The 22,866-nt window shown below is 39.8% G+C and overlaps 4 protein-coding genes across 4 annotated transcripts; 1 reads left to right on the top strand and 3 right to left on the bottom strand.

Annotated features, from left to right (window-relative positions):
* Nucleotides 1-8,006: 8,006 nt before the first annotated feature.
* On the top strand, nt 8,007-8,855 carry LOC148206049 (uncharacterized). Its single transcript, XM_088112756.1, has one exon. The coding sequence runs from the start codon at nt 8,224-8,226 to the stop codon at nt 8,635-8,637; it is 414 nt and encodes a 137-aa protein (XP_087968882.1). The 5' UTR covers nt 8,007-8,223; the 3' UTR covers nt 8,638-8,855.
* Nucleotides 8,856-9,588: 733 nt separating this feature from the next.
* On the bottom strand, nt 9,589-11,216 carry LOC148206048 (uncharacterized). The gene has a single exon (XM_088104059.1). It carries the CDS (start codon nt 11,199-11,201, stop codon nt 10,068-10,070), a length of 1,134 nt encoding a protein of 377 aa, XP_087960185.1. The 5' UTR covers nt 11,202-11,216; the 3' UTR covers nt 9,589-10,067.
* A 92-nt stretch (nt 11,217-11,308) lies between these two features.
* On the bottom strand, nt 11,309-12,474 carry LOC148206047 (uncharacterized). Its single transcript, XM_088104060.1, has 3 exons — nt 12,329-12,474; nt 12,130-12,231; nt 11,309-11,636 (listed from the first exon to the last, which is right to left on the bottom strand). Exons 1-3 carry the CDS (start codon nt 12,347-12,349, stop codon nt 11,520-11,522), a joined length of 240 nt encoding a protein of 79 aa, XP_087960186.1. The 5' UTR covers nt 12,350-12,474; the 3' UTR covers nt 11,309-11,519.
* A 6,603-nt stretch (nt 12,475-19,077) lies between these two features.
* LOC148206046 (protein WUSCHEL-like) lies at nt 19,078-21,114 on the bottom strand. Its single transcript, XM_088112753.1, has 2 exons — nt 20,676-21,114; nt 19,078-20,588 (listed from the first exon to the last, which is right to left on the bottom strand). The coding sequence occupies exons 1-2, from the start codon at nt 20,947-20,949 to the stop codon at nt 20,404-20,406; spliced, it is 459 nt and encodes a 152-aa protein (XP_087968879.1). The 5' UTR covers nt 20,950-21,114; the 3' UTR covers nt 19,078-20,403.
* Nucleotides 21,115-22,866: the final 1,752 nt, after the last annotated feature.

Below are 22,866 nucleotides of genomic sequence, written 5' to 3'. Positions count from 1 at the left end.
AGCCTCGCATACGTCAATGACGTTCGTCTGGAAGCGTCCCCCACTCGGCCTCACGTACGTCAATGACGTTCGTCCTGAAACGTCCCAAATACAGCCTCGCGTACGTCAATGACGCTCGTCCTGAAACGCCCCAAATTCAGCCCCTCGTACGACATCAGCGTTCGGCCATTGCATTCCTCTGACGTTCGGCCTAGAGCGTTCGCCATTTGGTTCAGCGAGCGTTCGCAAAGCGCTCGTCAATTCGTGTGTACGAGCGTCCACACTGCTCGACCGCTCGTCAATCCTCGTGTACGAATGTTCCAACCCCACTCAACAATCCTTGTTAACGAGCGTTCAAATACCGCTCGAATATCTATTTCAGCGAACGTTCAAATACCGCTCGACAGCCATGTGACAAGCATTCACGTGTCGAGCGTCCAAACCGCCCTCACGCCAACGACGTTCGTTCTATTAGGGCCAATCGTTCGGCCATTAGATTGTCGAGCGTTCGTCTCTTCGCTCATCATCGACATTCGGTCCTTAGCGCTCGACTTCACGTGCTACTCAACCGCTCGACAATCAGTATGTGTACGAGCGTTTGAACAGTAGACCGCTCGACCTCGCCTTCTGTATCCGAACGCTCGACACACAACGTGGACGAGCGTTCAAACAGCAGCCGCTCGTCCTCGTCTTTATATCCGAACGCTCGACACTCAATGTGGACGAGCGTTCAATAATCAGCGGTTCGTCCTCACGCTTCGGATTCGAACGCTCGACAAGCCTTGTGAACGAGCATTCCAGCACGGCTATGGACGAACGCTCGCCTGCGAAGACGAACGCTCGACAATCAATATGTGAACGAGCGTTCGTCAATCCATTTCAACGAGCGCTCGTCCATCCATTTCAACGAGCGTTCAAGAAGCGCTCGCCAACTCATGTCAACGAGCGTCCAAACGTCGCTCGACACTCCACTCGGTTTAGGCCGCTCGGCAAGCAATGAGACGAACGTTCAAACAAATCCCGACGTTCGTCCACTCGGTCACCAATGTTCGTCCACTAGGTTCCCAAGCGTTCGTCCCTTCGACGTTCACCAGTTCGCCATGGACAGTACGGCCTTTCTTATTGACGTTCGGCCTTGCCCTTCGAATTCGTCCATCCATTTCAGCGAGCGCTCGTCAAGTCCATGTTAACGAGTGTTCAGAAAATCGCTCGACAAACAACGGGACGAACGTTCAAACCATCATCGACGCTCGTCCACTCCGTCCTCAACGTTCGCCCACTCGGTCGCTAACGTTCGTCAGCTCGGGCGTTCGCCCACCCGAATGAATAACGTTCGTCCTCGCCTTCAGATTCCAGCGCTCACGCTCGACACTCAAAGTGGACGAGCGTTCAAACAGTGGGCCGTTCGATATCCTTTCGGTTTCAACCGCTCATCTTCACGTTCGGTCTCTACCGCTCAACCATTCTTCAATACGAGCGCTCCCACATTCGGCCTCATTAGCGTTCGACATCTTAGCTGCAACCGTTCGGCAAATCACTCCATTAGCGTTCGCCAATTTCCGCAGGAAGCATTCGGTCACTTCATCTCTTTGACGCTCGGCCTCAAGCGTCCAGCCACCAGGTTTGCAACTTGACCAAACGGTCTCACCTATATGCTTAATATTATTTCTTACAGTGCAGATATCTTGTACATAAAAGCGGACACTTGAAAGCCGTTCATCCTGAAGCACTTGCATATGTTCGCCCAAGAACACCCACGTGCATAAAGGGATACACTCCCACTGGCCGATGTTCGCCCTAGAACACCCAGGTGCATCGAACAACACGTGCATAAAGGGATACACTCCCGCTGGCCGATGTTCGCCCTAGAACACCCAGGTGCATGGAACAAAGGGACACACTCCCGCTGGTAGATGTTCGCCCTAGAACACCCAGACCATCAAACCTAGGGGACCATCCCCATAGCCTAGCTTATGTTCGCCCAAGAACATCTACTTTTCAAAGAATCTGTCGTTCAACATCGAAAGCGTTCGTCATTTGGTCTCAACGCTCGACATTCAATTGTCAACGAGCGTCCACTCAGTCAGTCGTTCGGCCTCAACGCTCGACATTGAATTGTCAACGAGCATCCAAACTTCGCTGGACATTCCATTTTAACGAGCGTTCAATAGCCGCTCGTCAATTCGTTCCAACGAGCGTTCAAGAAGCGCTCGCAAATTCATTTTAACGAGCGTCCAATAGCCGCTCGTCAATTCGTTCCAACGAGCGTTCAAGAAGCGCTCGCAAATTCATTTTAACGAGCGTCCAATAGCCGCTCGTCAATTCGTTCCAACGAGCGTTCAAGAAGCGCTCGCAAATTCATTTTAACGAGCGTCCGATAGCCGCTCATCAATTCATTTCAAACGCTCGCCAATTCATTTTAACGAGCGTCCAATAGCCGCTCGTCAATTCATTTCAACGAGCGTTCAAGAAGCGCTCGCCAATTCATTTCAACGAGCGTCTCAACATCACTCGACAACGAGCGTTCAAGAAGCGCTCGTCCATCCGAGTCCGAGCGTTCAAGAAGCGCTCGCCAATTCATTTTAACGAGCGTCCAATAGCCGCTCGTCAATCCATTACAACGAGCGCTCAAGAGCCGCTCGTCCATCTATGTCAAGGAGCGCTCGTCAATCCATTACAACGAGCGCTCAAGAGCCTCTCGTCCATCCATATCAACGAGCGCTCGTCCACGTCAACGAGCGTTCAAGAGCCTTTCGTCCATCCAAGTCAAGGAGCGCTCGTCAATCCATGTTTTCGAGCCTTCAAGAAGTTGGCCGTTCGGCCTCACGAACCCAGGTGCACGAACGTTCGACCTTTTGCTTCTTAAGCGCTCGCCAACCCAGGTACACGAACGTTCAGCCTCACTTGTTCCAGCTTTTTACCATTCGTCTTGGTCTCTTTTTGGCTCATCAAACCCAATTGCTCGGTCATCCTTGATTTAAAACGTTCAATCCACACATGAACGACAACCACAAACACGCTCCCCCAAACAACCTCCCTCAAACTCATAAGTCCTATAGTTACCACGTTCATAAAACAGAACGGTTAACTCGGACTTGGGGGGCATGTTATGTAGTAAGGATATTTATGTAATAACATAAATACCTTAGATATTTTAGACAGTTAAGATATTTATCAAAGCCACTCACCACATTTTTAGGTAAGGTGGTTATTCTTATTTTTGCTTATAAATACAGTGAAAGGACCAAAGTCCAGGTACGTTCTCTTTATGCTCTAGAGATCCTGAATAATACTTCAGAGCAGTATCCAATTACTCTCTTCTGAGCTTCAGCTCCATAACTCATATCTGACTTGAGCGTCGGAGTATCTTTACAGGTACCTCCCCCTCCTTTGGCGAGTTTGAAGAACAACAATGGAAGAAATGCAAACATCCCAGACAGTAGAACACGCATCCCAGACAGCCAGGAGCAACGCAGGAAAATGTACACCGAAACAATAGTTTTATAATATTAAAATACTATGTCTCATTATTTTAAAACACCTATCAACTCTAATACTCTATTTTCTAGGTGTTTACCTGTCACGCCCCATTTATTAACCTGCTGATTCACCTCTCTACTTCCATAAATGCACCTTGCCACGCGTACACCTCCATTTGACACGCACGCCCTTTATTTAAAACGCACTCACGTTCACAATGCATGCATGCTGACAAGTGTCACTTTGGAACGTTCCAAAACGTTAATGGAATCCAAGTGGCAGCAGGCGGTTGGACGATCGTCCTGCGTGAGGAAAGAAATGATTTCTGGAAAACTCTTTCCCTTTCTCTGTGCACTTCATCTTCTTCCTCCAACTCTCTGATCTCTCAAACTCTCTACCTTCTCTCTAGAACCCTTTCTCTTCTCTCTTCTGCAACTCACGATCTCCTTCTCCAATCCAATTTCAGAAACCGTAGAGGAGATCCAAACGTCCTGAGCTTTCCATCAAACCGAACCATTCTCAGTTCTGGTAAGTTCGCTTGGACGTTCGTCTCTGGAATTTCTGCTAACCCTAATTATCTGCATGCATAGACGTGAACTTAGTCTTTTCGTTTTCTTTTTGTAAATTTTAGTTGAAGAATTTAAGAGGAACGTTGAGAATAGAAAGTCACCGTGGACGAGTAGAAACCACTCATCTTAGAACGTTCACCACTGAATCCGGGTAAGGGAAGCTTATTAGGTTTAATTCATGTGATGTCTGTACTGCATGCGCGTTATGTGATGCTTGAAAATATGATTTCTGATATTTGATTTTTGAGTTTATGAATATGATTCTGAGATGATATATGAAAGTGTTGCATGTATGTACTGGGGAATTTTATGCTGGTGTGTATGAATGTTCTGTAAATTTGAATGCAGTACGATTTTTATATTTGTTGTTGGTATATGATTTTGATTCAAAGCTTGAGAAGTATAGAATATACTGTGAGATGATTAATGGAATGAATGTAAGTTATACTGGAAAATGCGTTACTGGAAGAGTAAATTTTAATATGAGAAGTATATGAAAATGAACGTTCGTTATCGATACGGTCATTGACCGTACGACATTCATAGTAAAATTCTTTGAAGTAGTCGAACCCTTTCATTTGGAAAGGATTTCCTATTGAGGACGAACGCCCTCTTATATAGCTTTATGTTGTGCTTTTGGCCAGACGTAAACATCACGAGTGTTGTGTGAGAATTGAGAAGTCTGATAATATCCCTTTGATCTTTTAGTCAAATTATTAAAACATCAACTTTAAATATCTCATCTTATATAAATCCCAATTTCTATGATTTTGAATTCAGCTAAGAGCCTCGACCTGAAAACGTACGTCCTAAGTGGCGTTCGGTCTTAGACCGGACGTTCGTTCAAAAAGGTAAACGATAAGTGGCGCTCGTCCTTATGACGAGCGTTCGTCTTTGGTGGCGTTCGACCTTATGTCGAGCGTTCGTTCTTGATAGCGCTCGTTCTTTTGTCGAGCGTTCGTATTTGATAGTGTTCGACCCTTGTCGAGCGTACATCCTTAATAGCGTTCGGCCTCTGTCGAGCGTTAGTCTTTAATAGCGTTCGGCCCTTGTCGAGCGTTAGTCTTTAAATAGCGTTCGTACAGATCATTAAATAGCGTTCGTCCAGATCTTTAAATAGCGTTCGTTCTGATCTTAAATAGCGTTCGTCCAAACAGTGAATTAACGTTCGTCTTTTTATGGAAGTGTAACAAAGAATGAAAATGTGATGTTGAGGGAAGTATAAAATGTGCGAACCATATATGAAATGATATTATGATTTTGGAATTTGAACGAGCGTTCCAGGGTGGAGCGACTCTTGACTGGATATTGATATTTGTAGTATGAACGTGGTAAGCTTAGATGGTGATCCATCCTGATATTCCGTGAGTGCTCGTTCTCAAGTAGAGAGGAGTAGGTCATGCGTGGGAATGGCAGGAGGTCTAGACCATAACTGTAACTTGGCAAAAAGACTAACCTCAGGTGGATACTGATGAGCATTCCAGTTACCCCACCTGAGTGCATGGACGCCTTAGCTACACAGGTTTCATACAGTCCGGACAGTCGGTCTAGCATTAGGAATTTGGTTGAATTAATGTATGATCTGAATGCATGTGTTATGAATAAATTGATATGTTTGATATGCATGAACTGTATGATTGACTTGAATTAAATTCAATAAGCTTACCCTTGCAATTCCTTTGTGTTGTCTTGTCTATGTATATCCGTCTTGTCGAATGCAATGATCATCCGTGTGGATGTGAGCAGAGGGAGATACTTCTTTGGAGCAAATACTTGAAGAAGGACTGCTTGCTGAAGAAAGTCTAGTAGAAGTCGAGGTAAAGGCCGAACAGTAGGAGCGTTCGGTTGTTAGTTAGGTTAGCGAGCGGCTGTGAGCGAGCGCTCATTTATCGTTTGTAGTAGTAGGACGTTCGGTATTTGTTTTGTAAACCGTTCGTCCTTATGAATTGGTGAACGCTCGTTATATTGTTGTAAGTTTACGGCCGTTCGGCCTCTTTAGTTGTTGTCGCTCCCTGTGTATATTAAAACTGTTTTGAGTTATTAATACGTGTAATTATTCTAAATATATAGTTGATGACTGTAAAATTTTGGGATGTTACATTACCCTTTATATCTTATAATTTTGTAATTTTATAGTTTTATAATTTTGTAATTTTTATATTTAAATAGAATGACAATGCAAAATAACAGGAACATTTATTTACATGAATTCAATGGAAAAGTTTTAAAATTTTGAGATTTTAATTTATCATAAAAATTTAATAGAGATTCAAAACATAATTAAGTCTTAATTAATAATTAAGCTACTTTTCTAGCTTTTTAATTTCTAACGAGCTAGGGTTTTTCAACCAAGAATAATAATTTTTGTGATGAGGAGTGCGGGTGAGTTTCTTAATTTAGGCTTTTTCGGTTTTTTCCTTTCATATTCTATAGTGGTAGTGGGGTTTGGAAGATTAAACCGAAAGGTAAAAATTTGGATTATCTGATACTGATTTTGATTTTTAAAATATTTTTAAAATAGTAATATAGGTGTATTTTTAATGCTCAGAGAATTCCAAAAAATTCAACAAAAAATTTGGACTCCAAAATTGTAGATAAGTATGCCTATGTGCAAGGATGTATTTTGTATCATTTTCTGTTTTGTTTTTTTTTTAAACTTGCTTGTAGGTGTCTCTTTTTCATTTTTTGTTGTTTCTTATAATATGTTTTTCGTATAATTATTTTTTTGCCTTATTCTATTTTAACTATTTTGAACTCTTAATGGTTCGTTTACTAAAAAAATGAGCTAATCTTTAAATATTTTGTGAGAATATACAATTAAATAGAATTGTTGGTGATTTAATAGTATATAGCAATCTCCATGAGTCATATAGTTGAGTATTCCAACATTTTACTGATTTTAATACATTTCATAACAAAATATGAATTAAAACGTTTTACTGCCATTTTACCAAAACTCAACCTGAATGAAAAGATTTTCCATGGGAGGTGAGACTTTTATACGTGATTTTATTTAGCAGATTGTGACACTTCTGATAGAGAATCTGTGAGTGCAGCCATGGAGAAGGAAGGATTAAAGAGAGTCACAATAGGAGGCACAGAAAAAGGGGAGAAGGCGTGAAAGCTGAGATGATTTTGAATTAACATCACTATGATTTTCACATATAGTGTGTGAGGCTAAGGAAGAGCAGAATGCATTTGGTATTCAATTATTGCATGCGTTTTGTGCCCTCGCAATAATGTGACGGAGCAGGCCAGCAATGCCCTTTGCTGGCCCTCTAAGCTAAGCCAACCTTATGCTTTAATTAATTATCGTTTTCCACTTTCAGACAAAGCAAAGTACAAAACTTTTTTCTGATAAAGTATGAGAAGCCTAATAGTGTCAAGCTGAAATACCCAGCTGCATTGAATACTATGCACATATGCAGATTTTTCCCACTCTTTTGAGATGGGTGGTTATTGCTCTAATTATGCAAGGGTGACAATTAATGTTCTAATCTTCTTTCTGCTTACTCTGTATTGTATCTGTATGCATTAGAGTAAGACACTTGAGCACAATCATGAAAAAATAAGTACTCTTGTTCTTACTCGAGTATAAGGATTATTTCTCCAAGTGCCTGAGTGAGTGGACCTTTTTCTTCACTGAGGAATTCATTTCGATTACAGAACAATACATTCATGGGTGACATAATTTTCCAACAATTTTGTTTCTGAAGTTGATAATTTTCCATATGGTGTCCCTTAGTTAATACTTTTACCATCTACCCCTTCCTCTTCCAATAAAGATATCAGCATCATTATTCCTCAAGTACAAGCATAATTTTTCTTAGAGCCACCTCTAGCTAATAAATAAAGCAATAAGATGGTGTTGTTATCAGAACAACTATGACAGTAATGCCACTGCTGCTTCAATCAATGCAATCTTTAAATGGGCGTCATTGTGAACCATTTATATACGTGTGTAACATATAGCCATGGGCAGTTTGGGAATAGCAAATGCTTTCAATGTTGGGGTTGGGGTCTGTTGAAAGCAAAATCCACAATTTTGTTCCCTCTCCTATAATTAGTCCAAGGAACAACCACTTCTTCAGAACCTCAACACATTTATAAAAGCCAGAGCAACCACCTACAAGTTTTTATCCAAAAGCTACTCTTTCTCTGATTTCAAGTGATCTACACAAAACAAAAGAGAAAAATGAGTTCTATTGGTTTGTCCTTCCTCTTCCTCCTTTCTCTAGCAATTTTCTCTATTGCTAGAGGGCAAGAAAGGGCCCCTCACGGGCTTGCTTATGAGAGTCCCATAGCTTTTCCACCAGCAGCATATGATTTTTTTCATCCCAATGCTCAAAAGCCTCAGACTAGAGACTCATGTGCAGCATCCAAATGTTCACCGCTGCCTCTAGCAGCTCAAGTGGATGGCACTCAAATATATCAAAACAAGGCTTCAGCATTCCAGAAAGGTGGGAAAGATATCGGAGCTGGGGGTGTAGCTGCCATTATCACTGTTTCTGCTTTTGTTGTGCTTTTAGCTATGGGAATCTACTATGTAAAGGTCACTCGCCAAGCCAACATGAATCGAGCGTGTAGTAGTGTTCAATCTCATGCTTGATGTGCTTTTGTTTAATCACTTCACAACCAAGCTTAGAACAAGGCATAAATACTCTTTCACTGCCTTAATTCCCAAAAAAAATTGTTTCCTTGACCATGTGTGTATCTCATTTTCTTATTTCTTAGCACTAGTTCCATTTCCAGTGTTCATGATTAACAATGTAACTACGACTGTCATAGTGATTAATATCAAATTTGGATGTTTTAACAGTTATTATAGTTACGTGTTTCCAACTTCCTACTAACTACTGAAAATAATAAGATAGTTTCGAGGCGAGGCAATATCAGACACAAAATAGCAGGTCTACTGCAGAACCTGGACATAATCAAACACACAGAAAGAGTGCTAAAACATACATTCTAAAACTTCCTTTGAACACATTCTAATTGGTTGAAACTCACGTGACCCCGAGAAGAGTTTGTACTGGAAAAGAGTGTTAAAAAATGTGTTCTTATCATCTCTCACATAAGTTACGAACATGAATCCTGAACTCACTGCAAGCAGACAATCGATAAACTCATTCAGAGTTTTGAGAGGCTTCTCGTCTGTGATACTAAACCGAAGATTTTATAAAAGAAACATACGATAAAATAGATCTTCATGTTTCCCTTTTAGACTTCATAAACGAAGACATTTCCATGAAATACCTGAATAAAAATTAAAATAACGTTGAAATGACTTATTAGTGGTATCTATTTGATATTCTTATCAATTTCCATTCAAATTTTACAGCAAAACGTTGCTTATCAGTGTGCAAATCATTAATTGGCAACAGGAAACTAGGGAATGCTAATTCATAGAGACAATGTGAGTAAATTCTCATATTCAGATATTAGAGTGCTGCAAGGGAGAAAAATCAGGTATCTTGATTCAAATATTAAAGCAACAGCCAAGTATTGCAGAATACATTACATTGGTGTTCAAACATCACTAGTTGTGTCCATGTGCACAACCATTTAAAAATCTAAAATGTCAAGGTAAAAATAAGGCCTTGTATGGTATGTTTTGATATCACAATTACAAGAGATAATATTAAAATAAATTTTCTCATAACATTTGTACCATCCGCTTGAGCTGAGGGACTTTATCAAAGGTCCAAATGTCCGATCCACTGTTTTGTTCCACTTATGAGCAAATTCAGAACGTGATTTTTTTCCAAATATAGGTTCTCCGACCTGGAGAGTGAAAGCTGAAAGGTTATAGTTTAAAAGTACCAAATCAAAAAACAAACTTATCTGCACCTTGTGTGTCAAAAGGGGGTATGTAGACTGGCAGAAAAATAAAATAAAGTTTTCAAAAAGCAATTTTGAGGTAAAAGTTTCCAAACACAAATCATAATGGGATCATAAATTATCAAATACTTACTGTTGTTGGTCCCAAATTGCCCAAGCTTCCTGTAGAAGAGTGAAAAAACAGAATTGAAGGTATGGTTAGGCCTCCAGATAATGACCCTTGTATGCTACTAATAACTCCTCTGCATTTTCCCTGAACTGTGATATATACTTGTCCAAAAACATCTCCTCAGACAAGCACAACACATGAATATAACTGGGGACTTTCTTGCAGAGATTTTTTGATTTCAACAGCTGGAAGACTTTATATCGAGGAAGCACGCGATCCTCCATGCTGTACATTAAAATCTGAGGCTGGTGAATAAGGACTGACTTGGGCAGCATAACTGTGTGCAAGAGGAATTTCATTCCAACTTTCAACTTCATCTCTGATGTTCTGAACAAAGTCGGGGCTCTCTTGAACATTTGTAGGCCCTCATCGTTGGAAAACCCAAAACTATTAATTAGTTTCAGCTTTCTCTCAAATGTTTTATCGCTCAAACAACTTAATGTATGAATTGCATGGACAAGCATTCTTGAATTTTCACGGAAACCCAAGTCTACAGCTCGAGAAACACGGTTTTGAATAGTGGACTGCTGTGCAATGAAAAGCCTTGGGTGAAGTTTGAGTAGCAATGCAAGATGAGTCCCAAGAATGCCACACCTCTCCAAGAAGACGACATTATCCATAAACCTTTTGTACTTTGGGAGTATCCAGCCACATCTGTGCAACACAAGAATAAAATCTTTCTGGTCGCACACAATTTTCCTAATAGCTTCAACTGAGGGGACCAATGTTTTCTTCAAGCTATGAGTCAAAATGGAGGGATTCTTTGAAATGAAGCTGCATAACTCGCGACCCTGGAATCCAGACATCTGAAAGAACTCAATTTTGGATCTTAAGATTTTGTCAACGTCTGTAAACAGTATCTGAGGTCTTTGACGAATCACAGAGAGAATCTGGCTTTGCGAAAAGCCTATTTGTTTGAAGAAAGTGAGCACTGATAAGGGGTTTTGAGGGAATTTGCCCCGTGAAACACGTTTGGAGATATAAAGGGATTGGGTTTTGGAGAACTGGAAGTTGAAATTTAGGTAATCAATCATTGAAGTGGTTTCGTTGAAGTGTAGGCAACGGCATTTAGTTGAGAAAGAGAGGAAGGATGTCAGAGACTGAGAAGAGAATTGATTGAAAAGTGAAAATAAAAGAGTAGGGTGTGACTTTAGAGATTGCATTAGTTTAGTGAACGAGAATGAATGAATGTTTTATTTGGCGTCAACGAACAAACAAACTATTTCTTAGGTTGTCTATTTCGAATTTCCAGCCACCAAAACGTTGTCTGTCTCCTAAATCAGGTATCTTGATTCAAATATTAAAGCAACAGCCAAGTATTGCAGAATACATTACATTGGTGTTCAAACATCACTAGCTGTGTCCATGCGCACATCCATTTAAAAATCTAAAATGTCAAGGTAAAAATAAGGCCTTGTATGGTATGTTTTGATATCACAATTACAAGAGATGATATTAAAATAAATTTTCTCATAACATTTCTACCATCCGCGTGAGCTGAGGGACTTTATCAAAGGTCCAAATGTCTGATCCACTCTTTTGTTCCACTTATGAGCAAATTCAGAACGTGATTTTTTTCCAAATATAGGTTCTCCGACCTGGAGAGTGAAAGCAGAAAGGTTATAGTTTAAAAGTACCAAATCAAAAAACAAACTTATCTGCACCTTGTGTCTCAAAAGGGGGTCTGTAGACTTGCAGAAAAATAAAATAAAGTTTTCAAAAAGCAATTTTGAGGTAAAAGTTTCCAAACACAAATCACAAGACTTCAAAGTTCAAACCCAGTTTTAACCAAAATTAAATGTACAACCTTTCATCATACCACAGATTAAAATACAACAAACAAATAGCCCTTCCCAAACACAACAAATTGTGGATTGTCTGTTATATAAGAAAAATGACAGCCAAACTTGAAGGGTAGTTATAATTTAAAAGTAAAACTAGCGCAGGCCACACCACACCACTTATTCAATCAAGAGTCAATAACAATGTGAATTCATTTGGTGTATCTAGTATCTGTGATTCCATCTACACAATTAGATAAACTGAATTGACAGGAATAAGGTAAAGAAGGAAGGGATAAGCGAGTAGTACCTGAGATTGGTTTTGGGAAATAGAGGCGTAGATGTATCTGCGTTGCTCAAACACAACCACCCCCGTCAATACCACTCCCAGTGAAGCTCCCAGAAGCCGTTCCTATTTCAAACCCAAATCCGCCATTAAAGTCCTCACCTTTAAATTGAAAGAAAACAAAAAACCTAAACTGATAATATTCTGATAGAGGAACTCGTACCTGGGTGAGAATGCTGATCATCCTTTCCTTTTTGTTTGTTCGCTGCAACAGATTTATCGGAACAATACTTCTCCTTCAAATGCCCCTTCCCGATCTTGCTTCGGGAAAAGCCTACGCTCCTCACGACGTCGTATTCGCCGCTTACTTCTCCCTGCTTGGGCCTGTTTGTTGCACTGCCCAAACCACTAGGCCCAAAGGATGCACTCCAACACCATCTTTTGAAGGTTCTTTATTTTTTTTATTTCTTCACCCCACAATTTCTTTTGGAGAAAACTGTCTCTAATTAATGGTGGTATACTAGTAGTAGTAGTGTACAAGTGTTTACAAACCATTTAAAGTGAACATGGTGGATCCCAACAATATTTTTGGTATAATTTTCTTATGTTTGTTATTTAAAACTTTTATGGATTGTGTAATTCCATAATACGATTTAAGATTTTTTTTTGTCGAGAAATTTTGTGAAAGGTAAATATTGCACTAATACTATCTTATTATTTATAATTATATAATTTGGAAGATATTTCTTTTATCGACTTTAAATAGGTTAATTTGTAATTTGAAAGGTGATTTATGACTTTCATATCAGCCAATTTCAATTTGACTTATACACAATAACTATGATAGACAATTGTCAACACTCAATTTCGTCCGGATTGACTAAAAAATTTGTTTTATTGTTTTATCCTCATAAAAGGAAAAATTAAAAAAATATATATGTGTGTATATAAAAAGAAAAAAAAGTATATAATAAAAAATTATTAAAAAAAAAAAAAAGGTAAAAAAAAAATAGGATGAAGCGTTCGTCCTTCTTTGGGCGCGTTCGGTTTTTGCCACTGTTGCTGTGACCGTTCGTCCTCAACCGTGAGCCTTCAGCACGTTCGGACGTTCGTCCTCCGTTTCAACCGTTCGGTTATCATCCAGCGTTCGTCTTCCATTGCTTCGACCGTTCGTCCTAAACTGTGAGTACTCAGCGTTCGTCATTTCTCAGCCCAGCGTTCGTCTTCTACTGTAGCTTTAGGACGAGCGTTCGCGTTCGTTCTCGAGGATCGTTCGTCCTCTGCATGGCGCGACCGTTCGTCCTCTGCCGTTCGTCCTTCCCCACTGTGGACGCTCGTCCAAACAGTGGCCGCTCGTCCAAACAAAGACCGTTCGTCCTTCCCCACTGTGGCCGCTCGTCCAAACAGTGGCCGCTCGTCCAAACAGTGGCCGTTCGTCCTTCCCCACTGTGGACGCTCGTCCAAACAGTGGCCGCTCGTCCAGACAGTGGCCGCTCGTCTTTTTTTTCAATAATATCACATGTGTGGCAAAAGTAACGTGGAGGATGCAACAACAATATCCCCCATTCACCTCAAACGCCCACTGCTACTAGAAACGGCCATCCTCCATATTCACACACAGCCAATATCATCACCTTCTCCTCCAACACGCCTCACGGCCATCCTTATACCATTTCATGGCAGCACCTTAGTCTTCATCTATTTCCTCCGTTTCATCATCCTAACAAACAGAAAACCAAATTTGAGTGTCATCGGAGACTCTGCCTCAGCCTTTGCCCGTCACCCCTGATCCAAACCCGAACCACCATCCTTTACCTCCACGTATGTCTATCGCGACCCTCATCACCAGCACACTTCAGATCCAGTCACCGTCGTTCTCCGCCTCTACCTCGCAGCCGCCGTCTTCTTCTCTCCTAGGTCAATACCCGCCACCACGAACTCCAGCCCAGACGGTTCCGACCCGGCAGCAAGAGAGGTCGCAGCCAGCAAGAAAGGTCGCCGTTGTCCTCCAGCATTAAGCCCTCGCCGACGGCCGCCCATCACTTCTCCCCACGCGGTGGCTGCCAAGTCTAGGAAGAAGGGAGGTTGCTTCCTTTGGTTTCATTCAGAAGAAAGAAAAAAAGAGAGAGTTTGGGCTTTGAGCCCGTTTTAGTTTCTAAATAAACAAAGAGAAAAAAAAAGAAGGAGAACTTTTTCTGCATTTCATGATTTGCATCCTTTCATTTGGACTTAAGCCCGCTCTAGAAAAAAAAGAGAATTGGACATGAGCACACTATTTCAGAATACACCTCCGTTTTCGATTCCACACCGGGGCTGAAGCCCATTCCGTTTTTGCAAACAATAAAAAAGGGAGGTTTGGACATTGGGCTCATTTTATTTCTGGCACCTCCAACTTTGCTGCTGCACCTCTATAGAGCCCAATTTCGCTCCGCGCGCAACTCTGGTTCTTATATCTGCACCCTTATTCTTGTTTAGTTATTATCTTGTTTTATTTTTATACTTTTGTTTCTTTTTTTATTATTATTTATTTGGTTATTAGTTTTTTCTGTATATAGCCCCTTGTAAGATAACCCCTACCCCCTGTTTTAGTGGATTTGCTCGTTTCGTTTTATATCAAAAGAAAATAAAAAAAATAATAAAAAATATATAAAACTTTAAAAAACATTTAATGTAATAAATCTCGGTATGAGTACTCGTGCGATCGTATGCATCAGCCTAGTACTTATTGCCCAAATATAAAATAAATAAAAAGCCGTGTGAGTGCTCGTGCGATCGTACGCATCAGCCTAGTACTCATTACGCAAAACAAAAGAAATAAAAAGCCGTGTGAGTGCTCGTGCGATCGTACGCATCAGCCTAGTACTCATTACGCAAAACAATAAAAGGAAAAAAAGCCGTGTGAGTGCTCGTGCGATCGTACGCATCAGCCTAGTACTCATTACGCAAAAAAAATATGTTTCAAAGGTTTAGGCACATGTGTGATCGCACGCATCGTCCTTGTGCTAAAAACCTTTTCTCTTTTCTAAAATTAAAAATCCAAAAAAAATATGTTTCAAAGGTTTAGGCACATGTGTGATTGCACGCATCGTCCTTGTGCTAAAAACCTCTTCTCCTAAACAATAAAAATACCAAAAAAATATAAAAATCCTCAAAAACTAAAAAAGGACTTCTACTTTTCAAATTCAAACAATATTGCCATGCAGAACTACGTGATCCTTGATTCTCCATCAAAAGTGGAGATACGTAGGAGCAAGGCCAGTCCTTGTCAGGCTCATTCTCCCAAAAATCCAAATTATCCATAACAAGTTTTCAAACAATTTTCCAAACAAGTTTCTCAAATAGTTTCTAAAAGAACTACGTAACCCTGATTTCTCACATGAGAATACGTAGGAGCAAGGTCAATCCTTGTCGGGCCCAAAAAGCTAAAAAGTATTGTTTGTTTTCTTTAGCGTTTTATTTTAAGGGGAAGTTAAACACTTTGAAACCACATCCACATTTGCACATTTAGTTAAAGGTACTGCCTTATGGCAGGCGTTGTAGGGTGCTGATACCTTCCCTACACGTAACCGACTCCCGAACCAAGAATCTGGTTCAATTTGACTATGCCTTATCATTTTATGGTTTTTCCGTAGTTTTCCAGAATAAACTATGGTGGCGACTCCAAAATCTCTTTTCAATACGTATTCTTTTTATTGGATCGTCGTCCCGTCGCGATTCCGGTTGCGACAGATGGCGACTCCGCTGGGGAAATGAGAGAGTCAGGCCATTTAATTAGATGTGCGATTTCAATGTGGTTTTTCTTTGTGTTTCTCTTCCCTCTTTCTTTGTCTTTGTTTGATATTTGTCATAATTGTATGTGTGTTTGTTTTGATTATATTGAACCCTAGGGTAGAAAACATGTTATATCTGCCTGGGATTTTTCTGGTTGTTTTGCAGGTGAGGGTTTGGGGTGTATAATTGCATTCTCCCTTCACACACACACAATATGCATATCATGAGTGAGGCCCTATACCCGGGTCTGAGCGCAACTTAGAAATAGAGGGGTTGTGTAGCGGTGTCACTCTGGGATGTACTTCCTGTCTGGCTATCGTGAGAACTCCAGCTAGAGTCTGTTCTCTTCATTTGTGTCTCCACATCTAGTTGATTACTCTGACTGTTGTGCCTGATTTAAGCATTAGGAAGCTATCCTTGTGAGTGCATACATTTGGCCTTAGAACTTTTGATATTCAACCTTTGATAAGGCACAAAAGGGAGAAATGTGTATTCTGACAACCCTCATGTTTGCTTAATAAAAATCACGCACCTTGTACATATCATCATATCTCTTTATCTTTTTTTTCTTTCTTTCTTTCTTTTGCTTTTTCCTTTTTCTTCGCTCATTGTTTTTCTTCATAGTCTTGTCACATTTTGTGGATTCTAGTCAAAAATTATAAAGTTGTGATTAAGGCCCTTAAGCTAAAAATGGAAATTAACATGGAATTTGAGTCAAGGGGTATAAGAATTTGGTGAGTTTGTCAGAGGGGAAGAATTTGGGAAAATATTAAATGCAAGTCTTGAGGCCAAAGCTCTATACAACTAAATCGGGCAATATACCCATGTCCCGTCCTGGCTGAAGTTTATGGGACCCTTAATCGTTGTTACGAACTTAAAGAGGGAAAGATGTTATGTTGTCTACCAGTGGTGTATTTGTGGTTCATTTCCCATGAGACTGGAGACGCCTTAAATTCCCTGTACCCCATGGACGAATTATTGTAGTATGTAATCGATTACAAGGACATTGTAAACGATTACCCGAGAGAAAATTGGATTTTGTACAAAACGTCCATCACAGGTACTCAGTCAGGTGAACATGGGTCACCATTGGAAAAAGAAGTGACTTTTAGGCACTGTTGCGCTTGTCTTAGGCTGTTCCTTGTGAACCACATGTGAAAAGAGCAAATGAATGGGCGCAACTTTGTGCAAGTTTAAACGAAGAACAAGTTAAATGGTGTGTCCCTTGGCAGCATAGATCGCAGATCACATATCATTGCAGGAGGTATCCTAATGTACCCCTCATGGGTATTAGGTGGTGTATTAATTGCAATCCTTTGTTAGCGCAAAAAGAATAATTTGAGTATCCTGAGAGGATCGCTAACACCTGCATCTCTCGCCACATTGCAGATCATATGAGGAATAAGTCTTCGCTGAAATGTTTCATCAAGTTAAAGACACTCGGGGAAATGGTGTTCGCTTCAAAGAAAGGCCCAAGATCATGGACTGTTAGTGGAAGTTGCCCTTAGCCAATGAATCACAGAAAGGGTTAAGACAATCAAGTTGTAATTCAGATTAATTTCCCCTACCCAACTTATGAGAAGAAATTTCAAAATGATGAGCAGTGGCTAGAAGCAGCAATGACAAAACTAGAAGGAATGTTGGCGTTAGCTAAGAGGAAAAAGATTGATGAGTCAGATGAAAAAAGAATATGTTGTTGAACAAGGACAAGTTAAAAGAATTGGAAGAGAAGTCTCTCATAGCTAGCTTCCCTTGCCAATGGAGCCATTGAAAACGTCCTTAAGTTCTTAGTTGATGCTGAGTCCGTAATGTCAATCATCAACCCGCTTGAGGGGACTGAAACATTCCTCAATTGCCGTAAGAAACTGATCAGACAAATGAAGAATGTGATGACTAAAGCCTGCGATGGTTGACCAAGAATTCCTATGTCTCGCATTTTGGGAACTTCTGAATGATGAATCACCTTATTGACTCAGTTTCGTGTTAATTTCCAAATTATACCGGGGCAATTATTTTCACAGCTTTATAATTTCTGACTAGAGATTTTAAACTGCGTTGTGTGTTCTTTTCATTTAAAAAAAAAAACTAAAATACAGCTAAGCATCTAATACACCCTAAAGGACACGAACCAGTGGCAAAATCATGGAGAACCAAGTAGAAGTTCAAGAGGGAATGAAGGCCGATATCCGACAGCTGAAGGAACAAATGAGACAGGTCCTAAAGACCCTGGAAGCCTTACAAAGTCCTGGATGTTTATGCACACAACGATCACAACAAGGAGTTCCAGAAGCACAAACTTTCCCTTCCTATGGTCTTCCCCCGAATTATACTCCACCCTCAGGAGTGGACTCGAGACATCTTGACACTCAAAAGGCCGAAGGTAATGCAGTTGAAGTAGAAGACGAGCCTGGGGCAACCACTTTCATAATTCCTAGGCAGACGATCCAACCAGGTATTGAGAGCATGATAATGAAAAAACAACCTAAGACGAAGTCTCCATCTTGTGTCATTACACCAGCAGATTTTAAGGATGATAAGAGCAGATTAGAAGTCCTTGAGAAGAGGTTGAGAGCCATAGAGGGTGAAGGAAGTTTTGAATTTGAAGATGCTAAAAAACTGTGTTTAGTTCATGATGTGGTGATACCTCCAAAGTTCATGTTGCCAGAATTTGAGAAATATCGGGGAAATACTTGCCCGAGGGACCACATAAGCATGTACTGCAGGAAAATGGCAGCTTATGCCCACGATGAAAAACTTTTGATTCACTTCTTCCAAGAAAGTTTAATTGACGAAACTCTAACTTGGTACATGCGCTTAGATACTACTCACATCTACTCATGGAAACATCTGGTTGAGGCATTCTTAAGGCAGTATGGATATGATAAAGATTTGACACCTGACAGAGCACAATTGCAGAACATGGTGAAGAAAGAATCTGAATCATTCAGAGAATATGCCCAAAGGTGGAAAGATATTGTTGCTCAAGGAAAGTCTCTTATGAGTGATAACGAGATCGTTGACACATTCCTAAATACTCTGTAATCACCCTTCTGTAAGACCATGGTGAGCAGTGTTTTCCTAAGCTTCTCAAACTTGCGATAATCCAAGAAAAAATTGAAATTGGCATGAAGACTGAAAAGATCGTACAAGGTCCTACCATGACAACGAATGTGAACAAGTCTGGTCTAAGCCTGGGACAAGGAGAGAAGAAGGAGCTCAATCACATCCTATTGCTCAAATACCGTCGGCCTACCCTTTGAAACTGCTCCGAGACAAGATTGGACTCAGCCCAAACTCAACTTCCCACCAAGCTGTCGGGTAGAAAAATGTTTGATCAAGAGAAAAGGCCTACGAGTTTCACTCCTATCCATATGACTTAGGCAACATTGCTTCCAAGTCTTATGCATAAAAAAGGTTGGTCTCCACTTGTTACATGGAGCCTTTAAAGCCTCAATACCTCAAGACTCATGATACAACATACACAAAAGGTGATTACCACGGAATGGCCATCGATCGTTCCAAAAGTGCTGGTGGTTCAAGCGCGAAGGCAAACTTTGATTCATTCAAGATAATTAAAGTTTGAAGAAAGTTAATCCAGCACTGTGGCAAGGTGTGAGTTCACCTCTAAAAATGCCATGACGAGGGAAGAGGACTCACGGATTATTTGGGAAAGCATTAAGTTGGAACTGATGTTGTTTTGCTCGAGCTTTAATTTGCCTCGCTATGAGGTTTATGCTCATTGATATCACGCTCTCATCCATGAATTTTAATGTAAAATTTCATTACTTGGTATCTCCAAGGTTTACTGGAAATCATGTCCTAATAGGGTGTCGTGGAGAAAATAAAATAAAAAAAATAATAATAAAACCGGAAATTGGAAAAATCTTGAGTCGCTTGTCTTACTTGCAAATTACCAAACTCTTGTTTTTTTTTAAAAAAAAAAAAAAAATGTTGCAGTGTCGGATTTTCCCGAATTTGATGTTTTCTTGCGAGACGTGTTTTCCATCTTTATAGTTGTGTCAGCGTGTATTTCATCATGTTTTCCATCAAAGGCTTATCTTGAGCCCATTTCTTCGTTGTTTCATGCAAATAATTTTGAGTTTTACTCCGGTCCTCATCTTTCGAAGTTATTTTTCCTTATCTTCCTTCATTGTAATATTTTTTTTAAGTCCTCTTCTTCTTTGTTTATTCGATTAGAATTTTTCTTTGGACAAAATAAAAAGAAAAACCATAAAAATCTAATTTTATTTCATCATTTGAGCAAGGTTTACAGTAAGGACAGAGGGAAAAATTTTGAACAAGGATACCAATTTGAAATATACTGAAACGATCATAGAATAAAAATACAAAAAAAAAGAGAAAAAACAGATATAACAAAAAAGTGCAAGGTTACAATTTCAAATAAAGGCAGCAAAAAAAAAAGTAAATAAAGCAAGGCAAATAAAGGATGTTTAGAGTTCGATCAATGCTGATCGTTAATATTACAGACCATTAAAATAAAAAAAAAATAAATAAAAAAAAAAATTTTCAGCGAAAGAATTCCCGAGCTGGTTGTGGTGGTCTAAGGGAGAGCTCCGTCGAAGGAGCTCTGGTTCGGAATGCGAGAGGCGTGGGTAGAGGGATTTGGCGTTCGTCCCTGTCGTCGTCGATGATGATCGGAACGGGGAACAAGTCCAGCAGCCTCGGCGCCCTCATAATTACCCAGCCATATTCTTCCAAAAAAAAAATTTTGTGTCAATAATAGAAAAAAAAAATTGAAAAGAAAGAAAAAAAAGGATGGAGGTGATCAGGTTGCTTACCATACATGTATAGTGGCAGTTGTGAAAACTGAGTGCCAGTAGGGTCTATCTCCGCCTGCCAGCGCCTGATCCGATTACCGTGGTTGTTGAACCAGCAGTGCACATTGTATTCAGTGGCTTCTGCGAAAACCCTTAGTCGAGACGCAATCTCGACGACTTGGGCTCTGTTGGGATGTGTGACCCCATGGTTGTAGATATTGGTCATCATTTTGACCTGATCGTCAGTAGGTCGCCACCGCTGACTGGTGTACCTCTCCATCTCCGTCTCGCTCATCTTTCCTCTCTAAGTTTTCTGAAACAAAAAAAAATATAAAAATAAAAAGAACAAAAACAAAACAAAACAAACCATAAATAACAAAAATATTATGTTCATAGTCTAATGTCTTCTTCCATTGTGTTTCTTTTAAGCTAATTTTGTTCTTTGTATTGGGTCTTTCGAGTCTTATTGTCCAATTTGTGATCTGTTTCATGGTCCTCGCAAAAGTTCCTAAACGGATCTATGTCCATATTGTCCTTGTCCAGTTCATACAAATAAAATCTTCTTGTCCATGTCCAGTTCAATAAAATTCTCTTTTTTAAGTTTTCTGTTTTTATGGGGTACGTGGCGTTGTTCTACCCGATTGTCTCTGTCATACCTTCAATCGAAGGGAGATAAACGTCTGGTTTCCAGCCTATATACCCCTTAAGTTTAAGACAGTTGTGTTTTTAAGTGTTTTAAGTTTTTTAAAATTAAAAAAAAAGAGGAAGAAAGAAGACTCAGAAAGAAAAGCAAAGAAGGGCAAGACGGAAATAAAAGCAGACAAATCGGAAAGCAGAAGAAAATGAAGAGCTTGCAGGAAAGGAAAGCAGAAAAGAAAAACATAAAAGGGAGAGGGGAAGTAAAGCAAAAATGGAAAGCGAAAAAAAAGCATAAACAGAAGGCTAAAGGGAAAGAAGAACAGAAAAACAGAAAGGGAAGAAAAGAAAGAAGGAACGGAAAACTTAAAGGGGAGTAAGAAAAGAAATAACAAGAAGGAAAGAAGTACAGAGGACTTACCTGGAAGTGCAGGGCTGCAGAAGCTTGTCGGAGGACTCAGACGCCTTCGAAGGCACGCGGGGACAAATGCTCCTCTCAGAAATCCAGACGCTCAGAAAGGAGAGAGAAGAGAGGAGTAGAGAGAGAAGAGAGAGGTAGAGAGAGAGGCAGATCGAGAAATGCCGCTCGACGCGGAGGAGTAACCATTTTATAGCGAAAATTTTGTCCACTGTAGCTACAGTTCCGGTCACTGCAACCGTCTGGTGTCGGTCTGATTTCTTTCTGAGTTTTAAAAAAAAATAAATAAATAAAAAAATTTGAAAATCTGAAAACGGGTAGGGTTTTGTTGGGTCGATCCGGCCCAATTCAAGACTTCTTGGATGATCCGATTTCACCAAAAAAAATAATAAAACAAAAAATCAAAAATATGATAATTGGAAAATTTTCAAGAAATAATAATTGGAGTGTTGTAAAATTTGAAGTGTTCAAAATTGTTTTTCATTTGCATGATAAAGGACATTTTTCAGGTTCATTAGGCCTCATTGTCATGTTAGCCTTCTTTGAACCCAATTCTTTCTGAAATAATAAATTTGAGTGAAGAATTATTTTGGCATGTTTGTGATTTCACATCACGCCATTTTGTTCGATTTTATTCTTTATTCTTCTACATTTTGAATAAATCTAAAAAAAAATATATTGAAAAAAAAGGGAACAGTGCTCGAGCCCATTAGGCCCAATGGCCTTCGTGATTTTCTCTCGAGGCTACTTCTTTTGAAAATATGTCAAAAACATTTTGTTTTCACATTTTTGCTGTTGAATGATGTATCATTCTGAGATTTGTCAAAAAAAAAGAATTCAGGTTAGATTTCAATTTTTTTTTCAGTGTGGTAGTAGGAATAGTTATCGTTGAGCCCATCTGGGCCCATTTTCAGTGTAATATTTTCCTTAGTTTTGTTTTCGAAAAAAAAATATATAAAAATTTTTCCCTTGCATAATTTTCACATATGTCATATTTCATTTAAAACAAAAAAAAATGTAAAAAGCAATTTCAATTCCTTGAGTCGCTTTGGTATTGGGTTTGTCCGGCCCATTGGGCTCGCTATCTACATTAATTTTTTCTTCAGGTCCAAGTTTGACCCTTTTTCTTTGATGTCTTATAAAATAAAAGTCAATCCA

The sequence above is a fragment of the Vigna umbellata genome, chromosome 1 (genome assembly GCF_029865625.1).
Source record: "Vigna umbellata cultivar VRB3 chromosome 1, Vumbellata_1.0, whole genome shotgun sequence".
In the NCBI taxonomy this organism is placed as follows: Eukaryota; Viridiplantae; Streptophyta; class Magnoliopsida; order Fabales; family Fabaceae; genus Vigna; species Vigna umbellata.
Note: the sequence above shows the minus strand (reverse complement) of the source record. Positions and strands in the feature narration are given on the sequence as shown.

What these genes read in the sequence shown, in the direction of transcription:
- LOC148206046 (XM_088112753.1), bottom strand. Translation starts at nt 20,949, where the DNA reads ATGAGCGAGACGGAGATGGAGAGGTACACCAGTCAGCGGTGGCGACCT. An exon ending in ACTGCCACTATACATGTATG is followed by an intron (nt 20,589 to 20,675) that starts GTAAGCAACCTG and finishes TTTTTTTGGAAG; the next exon opens with AATATGGCTGGGTAATTATG.
- LOC148206047 (XM_088104060.1), bottom strand. Translation starts at nt 12,349, where the DNA reads ATGATCAGCATTCTCACCCAG. An exon ending in TGATCAGCATTCTCACCCAG is followed by an intron (nt 12,232 to 12,328) that starts GTACGAGTTCCT and finishes GGTTTGAAATAG; the next exon opens with GAACGGCTTCTGGGAGCTTC. An exon ending in TTTCCCAAAACCAATCTCAG is followed by an intron (nt 11,637 to 12,129) that starts GTACTACTCGCT and finishes TTCACTCTCCAG; the next exon opens with GTCGGAGAACCTATATTTGG.
- LOC148206048 (XM_088104059.1), bottom strand. Translation starts at nt 11,201, where the DNA reads ATGCAATCTCTAAAGTCACACCCTACTCTTTTATTTTCACTTTTCAAT.
- LOC148206049 (XM_088112756.1), top strand. Translation starts at nt 8,224, where the DNA reads ATGAGTTCTATTGGTTTGTCCTTCCTCTTCCTCCTTTCTCTAGCAATT.